General features: G+C 40.1%; 1 protein-coding gene across 6 annotated transcripts in view; it reads left to right on the top strand.

The window, feature by feature from the left end:
- The window catches only part of Rhot1 (ras homolog family member T1), a 67683-nt gene that overhangs the window by 39658 nt on the left and 15157 nt on the right, over window positions 1–12868 (top strand). For all 6 annotated transcript variants that reach the window (XM_034504896.1, XM_034504895.1, XM_034504897.1 and 3 more), the window contains exons 12-17: window positions 5011–5095; window positions 5699–5844; window positions 7559–7659; window positions 9271–9401; window positions 10115–10198; window positions 11956–12075. In XM_034504896.1, the coding sequence (XP_034360787.1) occupies window positions 5011–5095; window positions 5699–5844; window positions 7559–7659; window positions 9271–9401; window positions 10115–10198; window positions 11956–12075 (667 nt within the window). The remainder of the gene's footprint in view (window positions 1–5010; window positions 5096–5698; window positions 5845–7558; window positions 7660–9270; window positions 9402–10114; window positions 10199–11955; window positions 12076–12868) is intronic.

Here is a 12868-nt window from a genome sequence, read left to right as displayed (position 1 = left end):
TGGCTTGTTTTCAGTTCACATCAGGTTTTTTTTTGTTTTGTTTTTTTTTGTTGTTGTTGTTTTTGTTTTTGTTTTTGTTTTTGTTTTTTCGAGACAGGGTTTCTCTGTATAGCCCGGGCTGTCCTGGAACTCACTCTGTAGACCAGGCTGGCCTCGAACTCAGAAATCTGCCTGCCTCTGCCTCCCAAGTGCTGGGATTATAGGTGTGTGCTACTACTGCCCAGCTGTTTGAGTCTTATGTGTTTAAATGTGGGCTCAGGGATGTCCTCCCAGGAGAGACTGCCTGCTCCTGGGTGCCTCTTTTTTTCTCTCAGGAATTGTGGCTTGAATAATTGAGCCATGGCTCAAATATTTCTGACCTTTCCTCTTTACCTTTTAGTTGTATATTACCATTGAGGTATCATGTCTTTGTCTAAGAATTGCACCCCCAGCTATCTGTGTAATGGTTCAGAAAAAAATTCTTTAATTTTCTTCATTGTCAAGGAGCCAGAGTATTTTTCTAATCAGATTTTGGTCTATTATTAATATGTCCTAGGTTGAAACTTAAGGAACTGAATGTTGGCTAAAGTTTAACACAGTATTTCAATACATACTGAATGAATGAGTTTATCCTGGGACCCTTTACAAAGTTTTCTTTCCTATACTATTTACATGGATGGATACATTCTGCAGGAGATTGATTATTTATTACTGTGAGGGCTCTGTTTCATGTGAGTGTGAGGCCAGAAGAGAACATTGGATATCCTGCTCCATCAGTCTGCTACTCATTTTTGGAGGGACATGGTTTCTGACTGAACCTGGAGCAAGTCTGGCAAGCCAGCAAGTCCCCTGATACTCCTCTTTGCACTCCACCCCCACCCAGTACTAGAGTCCGTCCCTCCCTCCCTCCCGCCCTCCCTCCCTCCCTCCCTCCCTCCCTTTCCTTCCTTATATATAAGTACACTGTCGCTGTCTTCAGACACACCAGAAGTCAGATCCCCATTACAGATGATTGTGAGCCACCATGTGGTTGCTGGAAATTGAACTCAGGTCCTCTGGAAGAGCAGTCAGTGCTCTTAACTGCTGAGCTGTTTCTCCAGCCTGATGTTATAGTTTCTTATGTTAGCACATCCCACTTTTTACATGGTGGCTGGGGATTTGAACCCACTGAGTTATGGCTTCAGTTCCAGTTGCCACTTTAATTTTATTTTTGTTTGTATGGATCTTTTGGCTGATGCATGTCTGTGCACCACCATGTGTATGTCTGGTGACCATAGAGGTTAGAAGAGGGCATTAGATCCCCTGGAACTGGAATTACAGCAAATGGTTGTGAGCCACCATATGGATGTCTAGGATCCTCTAGATGAGCAACCAGTGCTCTTACCTACAGAGCATCTTTAGCCCCTAATTACTACTCTTTTAAGAAGTTGCTTCTGAGGACTGGAGAGATGGCTTAGGGGTTAAAAACTGCTGCCTCTGCAGAGGACCTGAGTTCAGTTCCCAGCAGTTAGATCAGGTGGCTCATAACCTCCTGCAACTCCTAGTCAATGGAACCCTAACCTAACCCTATATGTACCTGCATTCACCTCTCTCTCTCTCTCTCTCTCTCTCTCTCTCTCTCTCTCTCCCTCCCTCCCTCCCTCCCTCCTTCTCTCTCTCTCTCTCTCTCACACACACACACACACACACACACACACACCTTGTCCTAAAAATGCCCTTGGCACTTCCCACTTGAATATGATTCCTTAGAATTAGGGAGCTATAAGTGTAACAGAGCCAAAAGGAAACAAGCAAGCAAACAGTGAAGGATGCAGAGTGAGACAGACTTCTGATGCAGTGATGTCGTAACACAGATGAGCACATCCCTGGTGAACACAGTGTGCAGGAGGTGGAGTCTCAGAAACCCAACCATAGCGTTTGTATGACCTGTATGGCCCACCATTCTCACTGCTTACATCATAAGTCACAGAAATGGAATCATAGGAGACATGCCTGCGCTCGACTGTCTACTGCAGCGCTGCTCACAAGAGCCACAATTCAGAGCCACTTGTGGGCGAGTAAAGTAGCTCAGCAAATGAAGATGCTTCTCATGAAGCCTGGTTCCCTGAGTTCAAGCTCCAGAATCCACATAAAGTTAAAGGCTTGAACTGACTCTACATAGTTGTCTTCTGATCTCTACTACATGTGCCCCCACACTGAACATACACGCACTTAAGAAAGAAAGAAATGTTAAAGTGCTGTATGAATATAGTTCTTTAATATTTAATAAGTACTTAATATTTATCCAGCCATAAAGCAGGATAAAATATTTTTTAAAGTTTTTTTCATGTGCATGAATGTTTGCATGTATGTGTGTGCCTCACAAGTGTGCTGGTGCCCACTGGGGGGCAAGGGAGAGTATTTGATCCCTTGGAACTGGTAATAGACAGTTGTGTTCAGCCATGCTGGTGCTGGAAACTGGACCCAGGTCACAAATAAGAACAGCCACTGTTTTTTTTTGTTTGTTTGTTTTGTTTTTGTTTTTCGAGACAGGGTTTCTCTGTGTAGCCCTGGCTGTCCTGGAACTCATTCTGTAGACCAGGCTGGCCTCCAACTCAGAAATCCACCTGCCTCTGCCTCCCAAGTGCTGGGATTAAAGGCATTCGCCACCACCGCCCGGCAAGAGATTTTTCTGTTCTATGTAGCATAGTAAGGTAACTAGAGTTTGTAATGATAGACATTTCAAAACCACTGGAGAAAAGATGTCTAATGATGTCTAACATGTAGACAGGATGGTATTTGAGGAGATAGAGGTACTAATTACTATGATTTTATCATTATACATTCTATCTAGGTAAGATTTTTCCTTTCTAGAAAGCCAGTACTGGCCTGTAACTCACTGTGTAGACCAGGCTAGGCTTGAATTCACGGATCTCTGCCAGTCTCTCTCTCCTTAGTACTGGGATTAAAGGTGTATGCTACTGTGCTTAGCATCAGATATAAATTTATAATACTATAGTCTATAGACAAATACAAATATTACATGCCAGTTGTATTACTCAGGGTTACTATTGCTGTGATGAAACACCATGGTCAAAGCAACTTGGGGAGGAGAGCTTTATTTGACTTACATTTCCACCTTGCAGTTCATCATCAACAGAAGTTACTACAATAACTCAAGAACAGCAGAAACCTGGAGGCAGAAGTCAATGTTGTGGCCATGGCAGGTGCTGCTTACCAGCTTGCCTGGTATGCCTTGCTCAGCCGGATTTCTTATAGCACCCAAGACTCCTCCCAACAATTGCTAACTAAGAAATTTTCCTGCAGGCTTGCCTGCAGCCTGTTCTTTTGGAGGCATTTTCCCAATTGAAGCTTTCTCCTCTACAGGAGTCAGTTGTGTCAAGTTGACATGAACTAAGCAGCATTATCTAAAAATAAAATTAGTCAGGCTTGACAGTACACTCCTACCATCCCAGCACTGAAGGCTGAGATGGGATCCAGAATCCAGGACCACTGTGGTTTGTATAGCTCCAGGCCAGCCTTGTCTTAATAGCATCCTGTTGTAAAAATAAGTGAACAAATAAAAAAGTTATGAAGCAGTACATAAATAAAAATAATTCTTGCCAGGCAGTGGTGGCACACGCCTTTAATTCCAGCACTTGGGAGGCAGAGGCAGGCGGATTTCTGAGTTTGAGGCCAGCCTGGTCTACAGAGTGAGTTCCAGGACAGCCAGGGCTACACAGAGAAACCCTGTCTTGAAAAAAAACAAAACAAAAACAACTACAATAACAAAAATTTCTAAGGTAGGAAGCATAAAAGTTTTGTTTTTGTCTCTAGCACCTAGCTCACTGCATTTGACATTTGTTAAAGAATATCTCAATTTTTCAACTCATAATGCTGCCATTAATATTAAGCCCATAGTTGTGACTTACACCATTGAGTATATTTTTATACACTTATCTATCACCAAAAAATGAAAAATCCATGACACAGGTAAAACCTGAAAAGGTTTCTGTCCATCCTGCACTCAGGCCTTCTTCATCACCTAATACTGACCTTTTGCTGTTGTCGTTGTTGTTCTTTCTGTGTGTTATATATTATAATATATTATAGGAACTCAGTAATAGAAGTATAAAGTCTAATGTGAAGTTCCACAGCTACAGGATGGCTTTTTTAAATGATACTATTTATGAGGATTGGTGTTTTGCCTGCATGTATGTCTGTGTGACGGTGTCAGATTCCCTAGAACTGGAGTTACAGCATTTGTGAGTTGCCATGTGGGTGCTGGGAATTGAACCTGGGTCCTCTGGAAGCACAATAGATACTTTTAACTGCTGTCCAGCCCTTGTTTTGTTCTTTTTATTTTGTTTAGTTTTTCATGAGACAGAATTTCTCTGTGTAACCCTGGCTGCCCTGGAATTCTCTGTAGACCAGGCTGGCCTGACTCAAGAGATCTACCTGCCTCTGCCTCCTGAGTGCTGGGACTAAAGGTAGCAGCAACTGTTGGCACTGTTTTTAAACAATGGTTTTATGGATCCAAACTTAGGTTGACAGGCTTGTTCAGCAAGTGGTTTTAGCTGCTGAGTCATCTCCTGGCTCCTTTAAAATTGTTCTTCTGTTTTTTGAGATAGGGCCTGATGTTGTGTAGGTTAAAGATGCCCTTGAATGCCTGATCCTCCCGCTTCCAACTCCTGAGTGTTTGGATGATAGACATAAGGTAGAATGAATCTGAGGGCTGTGTGCATAGACAAGCATTCTACCAGCTGAGCCACATCCCATCTCAGAATCAGAATTGTTTGCATAGTTGTTATTTCAGCCTGCCCTAATAACACCTAGGAAAAATATGTCTATGTGTCTTTGGAATGAACATTCCTAGTAATTCTTCTGAGGAATGTGGTACCACCCCAGAGGCTTTTCCCTGAGATCGCCTGTGTGAGTAAGGAGAAAGTATTTTTATCTCACAGGAATACTTGCTTCTGTTTTTAAATTCATTTCTCAAGTAAAATTTTAATATTTGATTAATGATTTATTCTTAAATTTGTCCATCAACAGGCTAAAAATACCTCCTGATTGCACTACTGAATTAAATCATCATGCATATTTGTTTCTCCAAAGCACCTTTGACAAACATGATTTGGTAAGTCTTCTCCTGCACTTTTCCAATGTACATAGTTTTTATGTTATTTTGTATAATATTACAAAGTAAGGATTTTTCTATGAATGATTTTCTTTTATCCTTTGAGCTACCCAGTGTTTATGATATATTGCCCAAACTTTAAGCTTTTAATCAAATGATTAAGTCATTTTATTGTTTTCTTAGGATGAAAAAGTCTAGTTTTCTGATAGACTATTTTATAATGTGAGGAGATGTCTTAGTAAAACATATAAAAGTTCTTCTAAAAGTTGTTATTTTAAGACCAGTAGTTGTGGCGTGCACCTTTAATCCCAGCATTGTCTCAGAAAACAATCATACAAAACAGAAAAAAAGGTTTCTCATTTTATTTTACTTATTAATTCATTTATTTATTTTGAGATAAGGATTCTCTGTGTAGCCCTGGCTGTTCTGTAATTAGCTCTGTAGGCTGGCCTCTGCCTCTGATTAAAGGCATGCACCACCACAGCCAGTTTTTATTTTAGAATGAGTTTCTCAAAGCATGGTTTTGCTAGATGAAAGAGCTGTGTTGTTTAGGGACTTCTCTCAGGCTTGTGAGTGTTATGTTACCTCTTTGTGTGTCTTCAGGACAGAGACTGTGCTTTATCACCTGATGAACTTAAAGATTTATTTCAAGTTTTCCCTTACATACCTTGGGGACCAGATGTAAATAACACAGTTTGCACGAATGAAAGAGGCTGGATAACCTACCAGGGGTTCCTCTCCCAGTGGACGTGAGTACAGAGCCTGCCTCCGTGTTCTAGAGTCAAAGTCACTCTCAGATTATGGTGTGTTGCGTGTGGCATTGTGTGTGCCTGTCACATGTGGGAAGTCTTTCCATTCTAACTTCCACGAAGCATGTCTCAGATAGACTGTGGACATTTTTCTAAGTTTGTCAAGAAGGGCTGTTTTTTCTCGGTGATGTTGTAGGAAATAGGATTATATCAAAATAACATTATATCAAAAGGAAACTAAATTGTGTACGCTGTCTGATTACAGAAGTTAGAACTGTCATATTTCACAGTCCATTATCAAATGGGAAGAAAGAAGCATGCTTTACTGGACACTAGAGTTTGCATTTGTTGTTTTAAGTGATTTTTAGTTAATTCTCTAAAACTTAATGAAGATGAGTCTAAAACCTATTTAGAGCATTGTGGTATTGTTGGCACATGTTGGCATTGTGCCAAGAACATTGAAAAAGTTCTCTGTTTTTACATGATGTCATCGTTTCCAGAGAGGTAATAGATGTATTAAAGGAAACCAGGCTCCACCCCAAGGAAAGATCCTTGACGCTGACTTTTTCAGCATTTTCTCTTCCTCTTGTCTACCAGCTCTCCCTCTCTACACAAACCCTCCCTCCCTCCCCATTGTCTCTCTTTTCTTGTTTTTTTGTTTTGTTTTGTGTTGTGGTGTTGTTGTTGTTATTGTTGTGAGCCTAGCCTTTAGCAGCTAAGCCATCTCTCCAGCCCTTTCTCCATTTTCTATATCCAGGTCTCACATACCCTAAGCTGGCCTGGAACTATGTAGCTGACAGTGACCTTGAACTCTTAATCCTCAAAGACCTAGGATTTCATGCCTTTCTTGTTTTTTGTTGTTATTCGTTTGCTTGCTTGTTTGTTTGTTTGTTTGTGCTGCTAGGGATCAAACTAAAGATTGTACCTACTGAGCTACATCCCAAACTCTTCCACCCCTAAGTACAGAAGAAGGACCAATTTCGGGTATTTTCAGGGGGTATTTTTTTGCTCTTCTGTCAAATCTTTTCATATCTGCTTACCTTTTGCCTTGTCAGTGTGTGCTGAACATTACGTTAGCCTAAAAAGCATATATATATAACATATCCCTGTTGTAGGTTGTACAAGCATCCATCTGTGTAGAAGTTCATTTGCATAGGCTTGCTGTCTGTGGCAGAAAGAATAGAGGAATTATCCTGTACTTACCTACCACCAGCTCTGCCATAGTAATGGCAGTGTAGGGAAGGATATGGCTGGAGAAGCTGGGGAGATCTAGCCCAGTAAAGTGCTAGAAGGACCTGGGTTTTTCTTTTAAGAGCTCATGTAAAGTAGTGCAGACATGGCATGCATGTCTCACCCCTCAGGGAAGGCAGAGGCAGTTTCTTGGATTCCTGAGCCTCACTGGCCCTCACCTTAACTTTCTTGGAGCATTCCAGGCTAGTGATAGACTTTCTCAAATACACAGTACACAGCTCCTGAGGAAGGATACCAAAGATTGTCCTCTGGCACACGTGTGCACGCCTACTTTTACACTTATGTACATGCAGATACATACAGAATCATAGTTGGACACATAGAAAGTAAAGCAGCCTGACAAATATTATCTGATCTAGTGGGTAGGATTTTTTTTTGATTGTTTGTTTATTTTTTTGAGTTATTGGAATTTTTTTCTGTGAAAGTTCATTAGGACATAAGCCTTGTAACTTCCTGGTTTTAGGCTAACAACCTACTTAGATGTGCAACGTTGCCTGGAATATTTGGGATATCTAGGCTATTCCATACTGACGGAACAAGAGTCTCAAGCTTCAGCCATTACAGGTAAGCAAATGGGTGCTATTCAGCTCATGCCTATGAATGTTTTTTTACCTTGAGTTTTGGGGGAAGGGAGTGTAGCTCAATTGGTAGAGTGTTTGCCTAGTGTGCATGAGGCACTGGGTCTCATCCCTAGTGCTCCATGAACTGGGAATGGCGGTGCATGCCTGTAATGCCAGCAACAGTTCAAGGTCATTCTCAGAAGAAAAAAAAAAACAGTTGGAGGCCAGCTGTGTTATATAAGACCCCGCTATCAAAACAAAAATGGGGCTGGGCAGATGGCTCTGCAGTTAAGATCTCTGGCTGTTCTTTTAGAGTGCACATGTTAGAGGGTACATAGCAGCTCACAGCCATGTGTAACTGTTCCTGGAGATCCAGCATAATCTTCTGACCTCCATGGGCTCCGGGCAGTCACATATATGCAGGCATAACACTCATATACAAATAATTTTTTTAATTAAAAAAAAATAGCTATGATTATTTATACAGGACTGTACATGGTTGGTACCATCTACCTCAGGGGCTTACAGGGCCTCACATTACTCGAGGATGTATAGGTAGTTAATGGTTGCCGGGGAAAGGAGACATTTTCTTCACTGGTATAGCTTCTGGTAAGTGGTGCGATACCTATCCTGTAAATAACTCCTCATGCTCTTGTAAGAAACTAATGGATTAATAAAAAGGCACAAAAAGGAGGCTGGAGAGATGGCTCAGTGGTTAAGAGAACTGTCTACTCTTCCAGAGGACCTGGCTTCAATTCCCAGCACCCACATGACAGCTCACAGCTATATATAACTCCAGTTTCAGGGGATCTGAGACCCTCACACAGATATACATTCAGGCAAAGCACCAATGCACATGAAATTAAAAACAAACAAACAAACAAACATGAAAAACTTGTTGAAAAGGAGAAGGGGGATCAGTAGGAGTGGGAAAGAAACGAGGGGGCAATGTGAAGGAGGTGAATGTCACAGTGCACCATATCCATGTGGGAAAGGAGACCTGTTACTATAATAGTTAATACATGCTGACATAATGTTTAAAATGTGAACAAAGTTATCCGGAGGCCAGAAAAAGAAATCACCTCAAAGTTTACAAAGAACAAAGACAAGATCATCTTATTCCATGTCTGTATTTGTTTCGCTTATGATTTGGCAATTTTTCAAATAGAGCTTTTGCTTCTGTTCTGCTCCCAGTGCTCCAGTGATGAAAGTGAGAATGAGGTCATCATCAGCCAGTAGAGCGTAGAGGCCAGTCTAGGTGACAGGAAATCCTGCCTCAAACTCTCTCTGGCCCACTCCCCAGAAGAAGGGCAGACATGGAGCCTTTCTGTGCTGATTGCACAGCTGTGTTTCGTTTGCTTTTGTTTGGTTGGGTTGATTTGTTTGTTTTTGAGACAGAGTTTCTCTGTGTAGCTCTGACTGTCCTGGAACTCACTCAGAGACCCACCTGCCTCTGCCTCCCATGGGCTGGGATTAGAGGTGAGCACCACCAACACAGTTTGTAAATCAGACACTTCCTAAACATGAGATGAAGCAATACCCGACTTTATAGATGCTGGATTGGAGGTGAGTGAGCTTAGTGGTACATGTTCCTGTTGTTTGTTTTTCTCCTTAGTAACAAGAGATAAAAAGATTGACCTGCAGAAAAAACAGACTCAGAGAAATGTGTTCAGATGTAATGTAATTGGAGTGAAAGGCTGTGGGAAAACCGGAGTTCTTCAGTCTCTCCTCGGAAGAAACCTAATGGTGAGGACTATCAGAATGTAATTTCTTCTAGCAAACATTTATAGTAATGTTTTCAAAAGTTTCATAGGCATTATTTTTTTAGATAATTATTAGAAGTTGTGATACACAGTCATTTAATACCTAAATACCTGTTTTCCAAAAGATTACACCAGTGAAGCAAGATAGATACTTAACAGGATTGTTGGTACTTTGTTAAAACAGAATCTCAGAAAGTACCTCAGGCTGGCCTGAAACTGACTGTGTATCCAAGGCTAACCTTAGACTCCAAGTCCTAGGTATACCTATTGTTACAGTTTAGATTGTATACTCTGGCTGTGGCATGAAGTTCATGTATCAAATGAGTGCTGAGACTTAGTTCTGACTATTGCCTTGACTAGGAAGACTCATGCTATTTACTGATGGTTCTCATGTGAGACCACATTGCACTAAGACTTGCCAGCAGATGGCTCCAGAGTATCTGCTCACAAGTCCTCTTTACTTCCTCTTCAGCTACTGCTTTTACTTTATGCAAAGTAAATACACACACCTGTAGTCTAATGCCCTCAGAACTAAGAAGATAAAAGCAGTATCCTGTTTTTACTGATAAATAGCATTATAGAGCGGGATGAATGTTATGTATAACACACCAACACAAGAACAAAGGTGTATGCTGATAAAAAGAGGTTACTTTAATATTTTATTATAAACATTGAGATTTTTGGTTTTGTTTTTAGAGGCAGAAGAAAATTCGTGATGATCATAAGTCCTATTATGCAATTAACACTGTCTATGTATATGGACAAGAGAAATACTTATTGGTAAGATCTGTGATACAAAGACTTAAAGCATTGGGTACATTGTTAAATTAGTCTGAAACAAACTAGCTTTCATTTAGTGGCTGTATGTGTGTGTTACTTTTCATTTGCTTTACTCTTTGGAATGTTAATTCTTCTGATTCTGTGTGATTAATCTGTTTGTGCACTTAATTATATGTTAGCTACCTCATAATAAGAAACCCAGACAGGGGGCTGAGAGATGGCTTAGTGGTTAAGAACAGTGGCTACTCTTCCAGAGGTCCTGAGTTCAATTCCCAGCAACCACATGGTGGCTCACAACCATCTGTAATGGGACCCAATGCCCTCTTCTGGTGTGTGTGAAGACAGCTACAGTGTCCTCATATACATAAAATAAATATATAGGTAAAATATTTTAAAAGAAAAGAAATGTATTGTTGGAGGGCTAGAGAGATACCTCAGCAGTTAGCACATGTACTGCTCTTGCAGAGGATTCAAGTTAGTCCCAGCACCCACATCAGGCTGTTCACAGTCTCACACATACAAACGTACACACATCTTTCTGTTAGTTCTTGTTCTTTTGATATGGGGCTCACTTTGTAACTTGGCTGGCCTGGAACTCACTTTGTAGACCAGGCTGGCCTCAAGCTCAGAGAGATCCACCTGTGTCTGCCTCCTGAGTATTTTTTGTTGTTGTTGTTTTTTGGGGTTTTTTTAAAAGTCACTGTTACTGAAATGGCATCAGTACTTGCCACAAAACCTAAATGTCTGACTTGATCTGTGAACCTACATAAAGATGAAAGGAGAAAACCAGCTTCACAGAGTTATTCTCTGACCTTCACACACATGCAACACTTATATGCCTTCCATGCTAATAAATAAAAACCTAGTTGCTTCAAAATATTAATTTAAAATTTTAATGTTATTATTGGCTAGCAATTAGTATGAAACCAATGCTGGTGCTTGGTAGTTTATCTATAACCTGAATCAGGTTTGTATGTTCATCAGGGAGAAGTATAGGAATATAAATGTATATGAAAAGAGGAAAAACTATCAGTAAGTTACAGTAGAAAGGTTCTGTGCTTTGTATAGGAATATAAATGTATATGAAAAGAGGAAAAACTATCAGTAAGTTACAGTAGAAAGGTTCTGTGCTTTTCTTGGGTGCCATGAATTCCATTCAGACTTGGTTCACAACTGATTAGCTCTGTGACTTCAGGAAGCTGCTTTCTCATAAGACAAAATTTCTAACCAAATTATGGAAAGCTTCTAACAATTAAGTATTAATAAACATCCATGCAACTGGGCAGTGGTGGCTTTCACCTTTAATTCCCACACTTAGGAGGCAGAGGCAGGTGGATCTCTGTGAGTTTGAGGCCAGCGTAGAATACGGATCAAGTTCCAGGACTACACAGCTAGGACTACACAGAGAAACCCTGTCTAAAAAAAGGAAAACAAGACAAAAAATCCATACTTTGTTTTTCTTAGATAATAGTTTCTCAGTTAATCACATTGAACAAATGTTAGACATTTTATGATGTTATATTTTATTCTTCTGTTAAGGGTTTTGTGGGTTTTTTATTAAATATTGTTTGTCTCATGTAATGTTAAATATTTATACTCAGACATTGCTGACTATTAATATTCTTATATTCTTTGTGAATCATTTTTTGTGTTTTGGACAGTGCATGCTTTCATAATGTTTTATTTGAAATTTGTCAAGTTAATTTTATATAAATATTACCATTCTTGGTTTCCCATTATCTTTTTATTTTTACAAGCTGCACGATATCTCAGAGTCGGAATTTCTAACTGAGGCCGAGACCCTTTGTGATGTTGTATGCCTGGTATATGATGTCACCAATCCCAAATCCTTTGAATACTGTGCCAGGATTTTTAAGGTTTGTTCTTATACCCATGACTAATTATAACTTTATAAACAGTTTAAATGATCTCCAGTGTGGTGTTTCCTAGTCAGAAAGTACAAGAAAATAGACTGCAGAGTTGTTTTCAAAATATATGCATCTAAAACAAACAAATTATATATGCAGCTATGTACCCTATCTCGGAAAATCCTAATTTTATTCCACACTAACCGAGTCCCAGTCATAGGCAGTAACATGTTTTTATGTACACGTGACTTGATGTGTATTCCTGATTGAGAACTTTTGCATTAATGGAAGACCTTGGCTGTTGGAAATGAAAATAGAGCATATATAGTGCCAGTTACCCAAAGAATGGCAGCCAGAGCAAGGGAATAGACTAAGGGCTTGCAAGGCATATCATTCACTTTGACATATCAACAAGAGTCAATAGGAGGATAAAGCTCTATATACAAAAATATTTATTGTAGCATTGTTTTTAATATCAAAAACTCTCTGAAAATTCAGGCATCTAACAATTGAATAATAGTTTCCTAGAAAAGATAAATATCTAGTAAAATAACAAGCAAACTCTGAGCCGAGCGGTGGTGGCGCATGCCTTTAATCCCAGCACTTGGGAGGCAGAGGCAGGAGGATCTCTGAGTTCCAAGGCCAGCCTGGTCTACAGAGTGAGTTCCAGGACAGCCAGGACTACACAGAGAAACCCTGTCTCAAAAAACCAAAAAAAAACCAAGCAAACTCTGAAAGTGATAGTTTAGATTCTGAAGAACAGAGATGATGCAGCCTTATATTTTTAAATGCTGTATCTAGC

This window comes from Arvicanthis niloticus, chromosome 6, assembly GCF_011762505.2.
Source record: "Arvicanthis niloticus isolate mArvNil1 chromosome 6, mArvNil1.pat.X, whole genome shotgun sequence".
NCBI classification, from domain to species: Eukaryota; Metazoa; Chordata; class Mammalia; order Rodentia; family Muridae; genus Arvicanthis; species Arvicanthis niloticus.
Note: the sequence above shows the minus strand (reverse complement) of the source record. Positions and strands in the feature narration are given on the sequence as shown.